At 44.8% G+C, this 13,928-nt stretch overlaps 1 protein-coding gene across 1 annotated transcript; it reads right to left on the bottom strand.

Moving 5' to 3' along the window:
- Positions 1 to 1,923: 1,923 nt before the first annotated feature.
- Rtp4 (receptor transporter protein 4) lies at positions 1,924 to 13,506 on the bottom strand. The gene is made up of 2 exons (XM_059277549.1): positions 12,978 to 13,506; positions 1,924 to 5,155 (listed from the first exon to the last, which is right to left on the bottom strand). The coding sequence occupies exons 1-2, from the start codon at positions 13,256 to 13,258 to the stop codon at positions 4,135 to 4,137; spliced, it is 1,302 nt and encodes a 433-aa protein (XP_059133532.1). The 5' UTR covers positions 13,259 to 13,506; the 3' UTR covers positions 1,924 to 4,134.
- Between the last annotated feature and the right edge of the window lie 422 nt (positions 13,507 to 13,928).

The following is a 13,928-nucleotide window of genomic DNA, read 5'->3' on the forward strand; positions in this document are numbered from 1 at the left end:
ACACACACACACACACACACACACACACACACACACACAGGGGGAGAGAGAGAGAGAGAGAGAGAGAGAGAGAGAGAGAGAGAGAGAGAGACTACAGACATACAAAGGGAGAGAGAGAGAGAGAGAGAGAGATGTATACAAACACTAAAAGTAAATACGATTAAAACTTAAAGTCATGTGGTGGCAGACTCCAAGGAAAGGCCCATTTCTGTATCTGCTTGAGCTTCCAGAAGCTCATCTCTACCTTTTTTGGCAAGCCTTTCCTTCATTTTTGAAGCACATCACTCCAACCTGTGCTTCTATCTTCAAATGTCTCCTAGTGTCGACCCTGTTGCCTCCCTCTTACCAGGATATGTATTTCTCAGATGTCCTTTGCTTTGACAAAATATCTGAGAGCAAGCTCCTTCAGGGAGGAAATAGTTAGCTGGGCTCCATATTTCAGGCATTAACACGATTACTTGCCTCAGTTGTTTGGGGACCTGTACCAAGGCAGAATATCATGGAGGTAAATGTAGGAAGGATGGAGATGATCACCTCATGATGACCAGGATATAAGAGAAGGGAAAAAGTGAGCAGCTCAATATACTTAGAAGAACATGCCCTGGTGACCCACCCCCTCTAAGCCCATGTTGTAGGTGGAACTTTCTGTCTCACCAGTAGCTCCCAAATAAACACACTGAGGCTTATATTAACAATAAATGCCCAGCCAATAGCTCAGGCTTGTTACTAACTAGCTCTTACAACTTAAATTAACCCATTTTTATTATCTATGTGTTGCCCTGAGGCTCTTGATTTTTACCTCTATCCCATTTTGTGTCTGACTTGTTCTGCATCTGGCTGGCGACTCCCTAGACTCTGTCCTTCTTAATCCCAGCATCCTTAGTTTGGTTGTCCCACCTATACTTCCTGTCTGGCTACTGGCCAGTCAGCTCTTTATTAACCAATGAGAGTAATACATATTTACAGTGTATAAAAGAATTATTCCACAGCATTTCTCCCTTTGTCTAATTAAAAAGAAAGGTTTTTAACTTTAACATAGTAAAATCATATATAACAAAAACAATTATTAAGTAAGAATTATAGTTATAATATCTAGTCCATTTGTATTTGGCAAATTTAGAGAAAATATTATTTATCTTTGTGAGTCTAAATTTTTATATCTAATTTACCTATTATCATAACTAAGGAAAATTTTAGCTATGACTACCTAATCTTCACTGGCTATCTAGAGAGTCATCCTATGTTCTTCTGTGACATTGGGGCATCCATCTTCAGCCTGCAGGCCTAGAATATCTGACAGACATTCTGTGAAGCAGAAATTTTGAAGCATTGTCCAATCTTGTCTTGGTAAAGTTTGGCAGTCACCTTCTTTTGTGTGCTACTGGTCCAGTTTGGACATTATACTATCAGCAATTGAGGCAAGGGCAATTTCTTGGTCTAAATGGCTAGCTTTTGCCATAAAGAAAACAAACTCCATATGGAGTTACTTTGATAACCATTATCTTCTCTGAAGTAAATTAGTACTGCCAGGAGTATATGTGTCTCATTGTCAAGAAAAGTCTTATGTTATTAAAACATTTTAAATGTCATATTCTGTAGGTCTTTGATGTGCTTGAAGACCATCTATTTATCAAAATATATCTGTATAACCTTGAAAACATGTATAACATGACTACAAGTTTGAATATTATAGATGACTAACTACTACCTTGTATTTCTTAATTATACATTACATTTTTAAATGAGCTGTATAGGTATGAGTTGTATAGATACAATACCTTAAACAAAAATAGAAACATACATACAGTATAACAAAATTAACTTTAAATTTGTATTAATAGACTAAAATCCATACCAGTGTAAAATATTTAAGACTAGTGGTTATATTTTTAGTTTAAAAGTAGATTCAATAATCTACCCTTTTATCCTATCATTTATACATCCCTCTTTTTGTTATCAGAACAAAATCCTTGAATCTTTTCTCCTTTGTTCAGCTTTTTTCCTGACCATTACCAATAACAACTTGTAACCAACCCCCCTTAAATGATAATAAACATCCATAACATAATAAACATCCTATCTTTTGGGAATGTGGGCGTTGTTTTCTCTAGACTGCTTCCTGTTGTCTGAGGGTGCTTGCATCTTCAGAGAAACCTTGAGAATATCAGGATAATTGTTAGGTCTTGGTTGGAGCATTATGTGAGGCTGGACCATCTTAGTCAGCAGCCTTGAAGCTCTTTTGGATGATGGATCACTAGGACCATTCATTTTCATTGGTGTCTGGTCCCTTTGCTCTGAAAATACATAAACTTTTAAAGGTAACATACATATCTACAGTAATACAATTATAGACTGTTCATTGGATGTAAGTCAGCCAAAGATGATTTTTTTGTTAAGTGTTTGAACAGGTAAAATATATACCATGTGTCTTCTAGTTCTTCTAGATTTATTTCTTTATGTCTGTAGTCAGGATTTCAGGGGGTCTTCCTCAATCAAACTGATCATCTTTAACCCAGAATGAATCCACAGCTTCTCATTTCCTGTGGAAATAAAAGCATAACCTCTTCCCCAAAGCAACACACCTTTTGACTTAAATTTTGAAGTCAAGATATTTTAAAAATAAATAGTTTGGTTTAATCTACCAGTTTTTATAACCCAGTGTCTCTTAGCAGCCAAACAATTTAAAGACAACACAATAACATATAGGATTCCAACTCTGTGTATTTCCCATCTTTAAATGGCCTTTTCCTTTTATATTACTTTACTCCCCTTTTAAGGACTTTATTATTTTAAAACTATATATTGCAGTATGTTTAAAATTATACATAGGCTTGGGAGAGAAAAGAGAAGGTATAGACAGTCATAAAAAACTGTTTAGATTTTTTTTCTGTCTGACTCTGTCTTTATTGTGTATCTGTAATCTTTTTCTGACCATATGAGATGAATCATCAACTGCTATGTCAGCTGCCACCAGTGTGGCTTAAGCTTAGTGCATGGAGGTAGTGCATAGTGGATGGCTCTTTCCACAGGTAGATGCTGAGAGACACTTTTCTGTGGCTGCTGAGAGACTGTGGGAACCCATTACTAGGCTTATCTCATGGCATGCCGGTGGCTGAGTCTGACAGGAGACACATCTCTGTACTGCAGCCAGCATGAGAGACATGAGACTAGAAAGCTGCCTTTGGGTCTGTTTCTGTGCATTTAGGACCTTTTTAAAAGTTTTCTCAGGTCTTAAGTGGAAATTCTGGCCCCACATTGGGATGCCATTAGTAGGCAAAGTTTCTGTCCCATGAGCAGCTCCCAAATAAACACACTGAGGTTTATATTAATTATAAATGTTTGGCTGATAGCTCAGGCTTATTACTAACTAGCTCTTACAACTTAACCCATTTCTATAAATCTATGTGCTACCCCAAGGCTCACGGCTTTTACTTCTATCCTATTTTGCATCTGGCTGGCAACTCTTTAGGCTCCGCCTTCTTCATCCCAGCATCCTTAGTTTGGTTGTCCCACCTATACTTCCTGCCTGGCTACCTGCCAGTCAGCTCTTTATTAACCAATGAGAGTAATACATATTTACAGTGTACAGCACCATGTTCTAAAGATTTTATCACCTCCCTTAGCACCATCACTCAGAGATCAAGCCTTCAACATTGAGCTTTTGGTGGACTTTGATTAAAAAAGATAGAAAAGGACCTTTTTGTTATTATTTATCCCAAGAAAGCAAGGCAATATACCTCAAGATCTTTTAATTAAATATGTCTACAAAATCCATTCTTCCAAATACTATAGCACAGTCACCAGTTCTAGAGGGTCGGATAAAGGCATTTTTGGTGGGGGAGCATTATTCAATCTATCACACTAAATTACAATACTCGTGGCCATTAGTTCTTGTCAAGATTTAATGAATATAGTTTGATAACAAATAAGTGAGCAAGCAAATTGAGAGTGTTCAGTGATTTAATACAGATTTGTTTTGGGGTCTATTATGTTTTTGTCATTTCAGAGCATGTCCAGGAAACCATGTTTACTCTACATACTTGGCCTTGCTTGATCTCAAATCAATTCACTGTCATGTTAAAATGACATCCATATTATTGATAACCATAGCATGAAAACAAGATGATAAGCCCATTATTTAAAGAGTCGACGAATAAAGGTAAGTGCAGCAAGAGAGAAAACCATTAACAGCTCTGTGTAACTGGTCTCTCTGTGTTCCTCAAAATGCCTATTCTCAACATACATATTCCTAGTCTGAGGTAAAGAACTGTGGCTCTTTGGTGGGGAAGAACTGTGGGTCTTTGGTGGGGAAGAACTGTGGGTCTTTGGTGGGGGAGAACTGTGGCTCTTTGGTGGGGAAGAACTGTGGCTCTTTGGTGGAGAAGAACTGTGGGTCTTTGATGGGGAAGAACTAAGGTTCATTGGTGTGGAGGAACTGTGGCTCTTTGGTGGGAAAGAACTGTGGCTCTTTGGTGGGGGAGAACTGTGGCTCATTTTTAGGCAAGAACTGTAGCTCATTGGTGGGGAGGAACTGTGGCTCTTTGGTGTGGAAGAACTGTGGCTCTTTGGTGGGGGAGAACTGTGGCTCATTGTTAGGGAAGAACTGGGGCTCATTTTTAGGCAAGAACTGTAGCTCACTGGTGGGGAGGAACTGTAGCTCATTGGTGGGGAAGAACTGTGGCTCATTGGTGGGGAAGAACTGTGGGTCTTTGGTGTAGAAGAACTGGGGCTCTTTGGTGGGGGAGAACTGTGGCTCTTTGGTGTGGAAGATGGGTATTTGGGCAGATTTGCTTCATATGCAAAGGAACACCCTCCATGGTAGCCCAGAGTGCATGCCTCACAATTGGCTGTGTCATGGGGTCTATTCAAAAGCACCTTCTCAAGAGGTTTCTCATTTGAAGTTGATGGTTTCTTCTTAAAGCCATGACCATAGTATTTCTGGAGAATATAATTAATTAGGTTCTCCATAATCCTTCCAATGCTCTCTGTGAAGAACTCAGGATTCTCAAATTGAGACTTAGAACACTTCTGGCACCTCTGACCGAAGATCCTCATGAGTACCCGGCCCTGAGATTTCCCTGGCTCCCGGTACATGTGGCACAGGATCTTCACTTGAGCAGAAATCCACCATCTGTTACATATGGAACACTGGAACCTGTAGGCAGAACAAAGAAGCCCACTGTGTCTTTAGCTGACCATTGACCTGAGAGGAAATGGTCAGCTAAGGGATTCTAGGAATCCCCTTCATATGGTGTTGAGTGACCTGGTCACAAATAAGCAAGAACAAAAGTCATTGTGTTTTAGATGCTTTCCTGTTACTACTGAATCTTCCTACTTGATAATAAAAGCCTCTCTGGAAGTCTTAAAAGGAAGAGAATTTGCAGGGTGGTGATGGTGTCTGTCTTTAATCCCAGCACTTGGAAGGCAGAGGCAGGTGGATCTCTGTAAATTTGAGGCCATCCTGATCTACAAAATGAGTTCCAGGACTGTCAGAGCTGTTACACAAAGAAATCTTGTCTCAATAAATAAATAAGTAAGTAAGTAAGTAAGTAAATAAGTAAGTAAGTAAGTAAGTAAATAAATAAATAAATAAATAAATAAATAATAAAAAGGAAGAGAATTGTTACTACATGCGTGGACCTTTCTTCATCATTATGACAACACAAAACCCCTATAAAGCACCTATTTTAAGACAGACAACACTGATGCCTTTCAGTGTTACCTCCCTTTATCTGCAGGTCATTCCTCACAGGTATTATTGAGCCCCTTATCAGTAAGAAAAGTGAATAAGAAAATGTATATAAGAATTGCTTGGGATATACAGGGCAAGTGGGAGAGGGTTGTTTCCTCAGCCTAGGCCACTGAAACCAGCCTTATTCATTCACCTATGACAGAGCATCACCTCTGATGAGCAACGTGACTAATCTTAGAAACAGATTAGAACACATGGAAATGTATATCTGAGGGATCATATGGGGTGGAACACAGTATGCTTGAGGTAGTTCAAGGGTGGGCAGGCAGCAGGACCGATGAGGAAATAGAGCTGAGGGTTCTAGGGGCCCTAGAAAAGGCCCCGGGGTTTTAGAGACAGAGGGTTTGTCTTCCCAGGCCAGCCATTCTTACTCTCCTGACAAGGTAAGGACAGCTGATTCCTACAGCCTGGAGCTGGCTTAGGACTACAGGGAGGGCAGCCAGTAAAGAAGGGTTCATTCCTCAGACACTCTCTGACCTGGGTTTTAGCCTTCTCTCTTTATCCATAGGTTTTCTGTAAAGTGATATGCAACATGGCTGCTTGATTGTAGTTGATTCTTAAGAACTAGCACCGAGCAGGGGTCAGGCAAGGAGATTTGCTGCAGCCCATAGGGGCTGGTCAGGATTAGCACAGGAGACTGTTTGGCTGGAACCTCCTGCTCACTCCTGCTTGATCCAGAAAGCCCCGTTTGTCTCCCCCAAACCACACCCTCTCAGAGAATCTCCAACAAAGAAAAAGCACCAACAAGCTCAGTTCCACATTCTTTGTGGCTGTAGCAGCTCCTCCTCTGAAGTTGCCAGCAGCCCAAGTCCCTCCGCTTTTGACCACACTTGAGCACAAACCCAGCTTGTAGCAGACACACCATCACCCCTCGCCTACACGCTATATAAGCTCCTTGCTTCATTTTGGGGCCATGACTTCTCTGGCCCGATCTCTGGGACTGGAAGACTCACCCAGGAGTTGCTTTGCTCAAATATACCTGTTCTTTTATTTATTTATTTAATTTGGCATCATCTGGCTTACTGTGTCAGCCGAGAAATCTATTATCGAGATACAGAAAACCGATTATCTTGGTGCCAAAAAGCTGGGAGGAGTTGAGCCTTCCTGCAGGGTGGACTGGGTCCCCTGGCCACATGGTGGGGACACTCCTCTCCCTTTATCTTTCTCTCTGCTAGAGGTGGTCAGCTTTCACCTCTCACCTTGGGGTAAGTCCACCCGTTTCCAGCCACTGCCTACAGAAGTACTGGGTACCTCTTCCAGGTCAAGACCTCTTCTGGGTCAAATACCTCTAGGGTCCCCTGCCAAGGTGTGACTGCACCAGCGCAAGTCCAATCCATTTTTGGAGCAAAGAAAGTCTTTGTTCTGGGGGACCTTTGCTTTAGGAGACATCCTTCCCAAAGGCTACCCCCAGCCCCACCACTTGACCCCAGGCTATCTCAGGTGATGCCTTGCCCTAGTCTTTGGTCTCTGGCAGAGGCTTGGAAATGGGCAACATTGAGTCTAAGCCCAATCCTCAGTCACCCTGGGGTGTCTGCTGCAGCATTTACCCAAACTGGGGCTGTCTCACACCATATGCCCCAAACAAATGGTTTGAGCTCCCTCATCCAGGGTTTTTGTGCTCGGCACTCACGCCTCTCTCTGGAGCCAGTGCTCAGTGGCCCAGGTTTTGTTGGCCGAGGTTGTGGTGGCTCCAGGGGCCTTTTCACCCAGGGACTGACCCTGACCCTGAACCATAACTGGGCTGCCTGAGTCACTGGCACCCCCGTCTCTCTTCTTCCTCTTGTCTCTTCCCTGCTCTGTCTGTCTGTCTACCTGCCTCTCTCATATCTCCACTCCGAGATGGCCTTTCGATCTTTAACTCTTTCAGTTCCCCAATAAACTTTGCACTAACTCTGTTGTTCCTGCTGTGTTCTCTTAGTGGCATACCTTGGTAGGACCCCTGAAACGTACCCACTTTGCCTTTTTTACTCACTAGGCTCTCCTGGTGTTTGGTCTGGCCGTGCTGGGATCCTACCCACCCGCTCCACCCACTCCATCCACAACCAATTCTATCTCCCTATTTGTTTCTGTCTGCTCTTCCACCCTACCATACTGGGTTCCTAACCACCTGCTCTACCTGCCTTGATCCAGTCTACCCAGCCGGAGCCACAGTCCTGGATACCCACTTCAGTTCTCAGTAATCACCAGATATTAGAAAGAAATATTAAAAGGCTGAAGATGGTCCTCAAATCCCCACACAGGAATTGGTGAAAATGGCATTTAAGGTTTTTAACACCCGAGAGGAGACAGCTGAGTCTTCCTGACAGGCTCAGTTGCAACAGAAGTCTATGCTCCAAGCTCATGCCTTAGCAGCTGCTCTGAGCCCATCGGCACCCCTGCAAACGGAACAGGGAAAGCCCACAAGGCTCTATCCTGCCTGAGCCCAGCCAAAGTCAACTCCACCAGGGGCCTGCTTCAAATTCGACCAGGAAGGCCATTGGTCCCATTGCTGCCCCAACCCTCAGTTGCCAACAAAGCCATGCCCTGTCTGCTAGCAGCCTGCCCAGTGGAAGCTGGAATGCCCCCATGTGGGTTTGTCCTCTATGCCACACCATGGAGGTCCAGCCCTGCCAGCACAGGCATCTGAGACTCTTCCAGCCTTTGAGCTCCGCAGCCTGGCCTGGCAGAGGACTGATGGCATCCAGACTCGGAGACTCCTATCACCCTTGCCAGGCCTAGGGTAATGCTCCAGGTAGTGGGTAAGTCCATCACCTTCCTGGTGGACATGGGGCCTACCTTTCTTGACCTCTCACTTGGGTCCCACAGTTCCCTCAACCAATTTCTGTCCTAGGGGTGTATGAGACCCCCTCCTTTCCTCCTAAGACCTTGCCACTTCCCTGCATTATTATTAGTAGTAGTATTGTTTTGTTTTTTGAGACAGGGTTTCTCTGTGTAACAGCCTTAGCTGTCCTAGAACTAGCTCTGTAGACCAGGCTGGCCTTGAACTCACAGAGATCTGCCTGCCTCTGCCTCTCAAGTGCTGGGATTGAACGCGAGCACCACTACCACCAGGCACTTCCCCACATTCTTGCAGGACGCTTCTTCACACACTCTTTTCTAGTCATACCTGTTTGTCGGGTACCATTTCTTGGCCATGATATCCTCCAGTACTTTGGGGACACCCTCTCCTTGGCTCCCACACTCTCTTCTGACTTCCATCTTCTTTCCTTAATTGCCTCACAGGACCCTGAAAACCTCCTCCCTGTCCCTTCCTCCTCTGATACTCCCTCCCACTCTTGCCCCAAGGCTGTGGAGGCCTTCTGCTCACCCGGCCTGGTCTCCTAGACCAACCCTTCACAGACCCCCCAACTCAGCCTCTTTGTTGATGGAAGCTCTCTTATAGACAAATTAGGAAACCACCAGGTGGCTTATAAGGTGGTAACTTCTACTGAAACAGTTGAAACAACTCACCTGCCAATGGAGATCTCTTCACAAAAGGCTAAATTAATCTCCTTGAGTAGAAGACTCCAAATAGCTAACATCTACACCAACTCTAAATATGCCTCTTTAATAGCCCATACCTATTCTGTCCTTTGGAAGGAAAGGGGCTTCCTCACTACCAAGGGTGCTCCCATTGTCAATGGACCCCTTATAGCCAAGCTCTTGGAGGCCCTCCAGCTCCCTGCAGAGGTATCCATAATCCACTGCTGGGGTCATTAGTCCTCCAAAAACCCAAGGAGTGGCCTCTAGCCCCACTGGGTCTACAGGATATATTTTGTTTTTGACACCCTCCTATCAGCAGCCCTGTCATCAATTAGAGAAGAGGGATGAACTCCTGAATAAAGGAGCCACACTGACAAAAAACAGATGGCTCTCCTTAAAAAAACCACCTCATCATCCCAGGATCAGGCACTCTAGATCATTTTAGATATCCATCAAATCTTACATAGGTCCCAAGGCTTTGTTCCACTTCTTAGAGCCCCTCTTAGATCTTATCTATCTTCAAGCCATATTTTACAGGTCCACTCCTCCTGCCAGACACATGCCAAGGACAACCTGAAGGGGGCCCTCCAAATATGCCAGCCCTTGCACCAGCTCTGAGGACACCAACCGGGCGAGGACTGGCAGGTTGACTTCACTCACATGCCCACTCATAATAAACTCCATTATCTCCTAACTGTTGTTGACACCTTTACAGGATGGATAGAAGCGTTCTCCACCTTCAGGGAAACACCAGATGTGGTGGCTCAGGCACTGCTTGAACACACATCCCTGGGATTGGCAAGACACAGACCATCAAAATGGGCAATGGCCCAGCTTTCACTTCCAGGGTCATCAAGCTTATGTCTGAAGCCCTCAACATCTCCTGGAAACTTCACATGCTTCGGGAAAGATTGAGAGGGCCAATGCACTCATCAAACAGCTCACCAAGCTCTCTATTGAACTCAGGTTGTTTTGGCCCTCCCTTCTCCCCATTGCCCTAACCTGCCTCCAGGCCACCCCATGCTCTCCTATAGGCCTAAGCCCTTTTGAGCTCCTTTATGGAAGGCCATTTCTCCTCTTGACTCAGACCCCTCCATTGGTCAGGTACCTACCCTACCACTCCCTCCTATGGTCCCTTCTCAGTTCACATGCTGACAGCTCTCTCCCTGCCCCCATACCAACAGACTCAACTGCTCCTGAGCCCACCCCACTTTCCCCAGGGGATGGGGTACTCCCCCAAGCAGTTATTTCCTAAGTCTCTAGAGCCCCGGTGGACATGACCCTACACTGTGATCCTCACCATCCCTTCAACTGCCAAGTTCCTGGGACATCAGTGCTGTTACCACCTCTCCAAGCTCAAGTAGTCACCTACCCAGGATGTATGGTCTGTTCGGCAACTGAGACCCTGCACCCTTGGTTTTCTAGAATGTCCCATTGAGGGACCATGATGGTCAAGCCTATCTGCTCTTGTGTATTTCTCTCTCACCTTTATCCCTTTTGTCTCCTGAGCTATATATATATTTTCCCTTAAAATGTTCATGCCTTTTAACCCAAAGCCATAGTTTTTGCTATGACACCAAGGTGTAAATCTGTTCCAGCTGTTTTACAGGCACCTGCAGTTCCTGGGGAAAGAGTTCTGCTGCTGTATCATGGAATCTGGCCTGGTGGAAACTCATATCAAGTCACTCCACAAATTGTCTGAAGAACTTTGTCAATACAACCAGAACACATCTCCATTCCATTCTTTCTGGCAGTCTTCACTCTTCCATGGCTAGCCCTGTTCATAGGGCCAGTGGTAATAATCTATTTTTTTTTCTCCTAGCTACTTGACTTCTCTGCTTCTTCCTGGAATGGATTCCTGAGGTCTCCAGGGTGGCAGTTAACTGAATGCTTCTTCACCCATGCCTCCCACTGAACATAAGCCCACTAACTCCTGACTCCCCCTCCCCACGTTGTCCCATGCCAACAGGAAGTAGCCAGATTTGAACTGGCACCCATATACCCAAAAAGGTCAGGATATTCGCTGGGACCTCCAGCTCACTTCTGCTTGATCCACAAAGCCCCATTCCTCTCTCTCCAAACCCCAGCCTCTCAGAAAATCTCCAACCAAGAAAAGGCACCAAAAATCCCCCTTCCACGTTCTGGATGGCTGCAGTAGCTGCTCCTCTGAAGTGGCCACCAGCTGAAGTCCCCACCTAAAGGGCTCAGCTTTTGACCACACACACTTGTGCACAAACCCAGTTGTGGTGGATACATCATCACCACTTGCCTACAGGCTATATAAGCTACCTGCTTCAGTTTGGGCATGTGACTTCTTCAGAATCATCTCTGGGGCTAGAGAACTCACTCGGGGGAGGGTTGCTTGGCTCAAAATAAACCTGTCCTTTTACCTTTTCAGTTTGGCTTGATCTGGCTTACTGCATTGGCAGAGAAACCTACTATTGCATTACAGAAAACCTACTAGAGACTCCCTTAAAATTTAATTCCCCTCTCCCATTTTTCACTTCCAGGTCACTTCAGGAAATACCATGCTAGGAGTGGAGAAGTCCTTCTCTAGCAGCTTTGGCCCCTGAATAAAAAATTCGTATCTCCTAAGAAGGTCAACTCTCATAGATCCCACAACTAAATAGCAATAAAGGCCCATTAAGGGCAAACTCCTTTTTGTCAAGAGAAGAGAATCCCCGACTTGGGTGGATAACATTCCAGCTGGACCAGCCAAGCACCTGGCCAATTGACCAACCATCCCTAAGAAGACAGGTTCACCTTAAGCCATGCTACAGGGATCAATGGGATGTCCTTTTAATGATATTGTACATTTCTTCCCAGAATTCCTGCTCCTTATGGCTGTAGCTTACAAAACCCAACTCAGCACCTCTCATTGCCTGGCTACATAAGTCTGTCCACTTTTCCAAATTACTCAGGAAAACATAGCTTTCCTTCCCACCTCTGCTCTAGGCACGCTTTCCGTGACACTGCCCTTATTTACTTGTTCTCTGTATGTCCCATCCCTGCCATGTGGCTGTCTGCCACCGCACAGCTCCACGGCAACTTAACTCATAGGATAGAGCCTTCTGCCCCTTCCCCGTTCTCCTCCGCCAGGCAGCCACCGAGATTTACAGCTTGCCTACCCAGTGGCTTTACTTTGAAACTCTAGTAAAATTGTCCTCAGACTTCCATTTGAGTGTCCTGTCCGTTCTAAAATTCTCTTACTGAAGAAATTAAGAACCCAAAGAACGAACCCTACTTCTCCTGGTGTCTTCAAGCAACCCCAACATTTCTGGTCACATGTTCATGCAGATTTTGTCTCATCTTTTCTATAAACTATAACACTGCTCCATGGAAGGCAGAGACAGGTTAAAAACAGCCGTGTCCAAATTGTAGACAAATGCATTTTTCCATTGTATGGATTTTATTATGTTTTCTCTTGATAAGAGGCGTAAACAACTAGCTCCAGAACCAGGCCTTTTCTGGCTGGGGATCCAGTAGAAGAGAGAAGGAAGGAAAGTGTTGGGAGGAATTTGGAGGCATTCTTCAGGGACTCCAGAAATATTTTTGTAAGGAGACCTGGCAAGACACAAAATCTTCCTATCCTAAACAGGGTAGAGGCTTGGAGTCCAGGGGACCCTAACCAGCTCCATGACCGTAAAAGACTGGGGAACCTAGCTAGCCACACTTGTTCTTGCTTTTATGATAGCAAGCTGCCAGTAGCTATTTTGAACGCAGTGGGGTCTTCAGGAGGACCAGCTACCAGATCCCCACTCACCTGCCAAGTCCTGTCTGCTGGTACTGCCTCCATCCCACGGCCATGACGTTGGGTAAAATGTTCTTATCCAACTGGAAGGTCCACTTGGCCCTGGGTTTCTCCTCCTGGATCAGTTCTTGAAACATCTTCTCCCAGGTACTGGGCGCTGAGAAGGACATTTTCAGAGGTGGAAGCTGAGGTCCAGGCTTAGTAAGCAGATGGCGGTCTTGCTCAATTCTGGAAGAAAGAGAAGAAGAAAAACAAAAGAACAGTTTCAGTTTCCTGATTCTCTTGGTTTTCATTAACTTTCGGTTTCCATTTCCTGTCTTTAGCTTTCGGATTGAAGGTGGGTGGAGCAGTTCTTTGTTGGAAAGGCAGAAGGCAGCAGAGTCCCGCCGCTGTCTTAACAGGCCATGCTGAAAGGCCCGAGTAACCAGCTCTGGTGTGCCTTTCTTTCTTTCTCTTTTCCTTACAATTTTTATTGTAAACAAACCACAAGTGTGGGGATTGAAATAAAGGAGTGCCTAGTGACCGAGACACGGTGCTTATTCCCATGGATGCTAGTGGGTGGCCTGGCGGAGATCTGAGCAGAGCTGGAGGCAGTTGTGTCCCCAGTCACCTAAGGACCCTGATAAATCCGCACTGCGAGCCCCTAGCAGGGGAATTTTCCTGGTTAAAAAAAAAAAGCATTAAGTATGAGTCTTTTTTCTCTCAGACACTATAAAACTTGTGTTTGCAGCAAAGAATTCAAAGCTTTTTGTCTCCTCCACTTTGTATGCAAATATTTTAACACCCTCCCACCCAGGAAAGTCTTTGTTTATGCAAAGGCCCTGCTACATTTGGGAGCATAGGTAAATTAAGTGGCTGACCCCATCCTGATTTCCTTTCTTCCCTTCACCCAGGTGTTTTTGACACGGGCTCATCTTTAAACTGTGATGTGAGACCCCACCCAATGGGGGTCTCACATCACAG

The sequence above is a fragment of the Peromyscus eremicus genome, chromosome 12 (assembly GCF_949786415.1).
Source record: "Peromyscus eremicus chromosome 12, PerEre_H2_v1, whole genome shotgun sequence".
Classification (NCBI taxonomy): Eukaryota; Metazoa; Chordata; class Mammalia; order Rodentia; family Cricetidae; genus Peromyscus; species Peromyscus eremicus.

Coding starts and splice junctions, on each gene's coding strand:
- Rtp4 (XM_059277549.1), bottom strand. CDS start 13,258: ATGAAAACCAAGAGAATCAGGAAACTGAAACTGTTCTTTTGTTTTTCT. Junction 5,156..12,977: donor CAGCAGACAGGACTTGGCAG/GTGAGTGGGGAT, acceptor TTCTGCCTACAG/GTTCCAGTGTTCCATATGTA.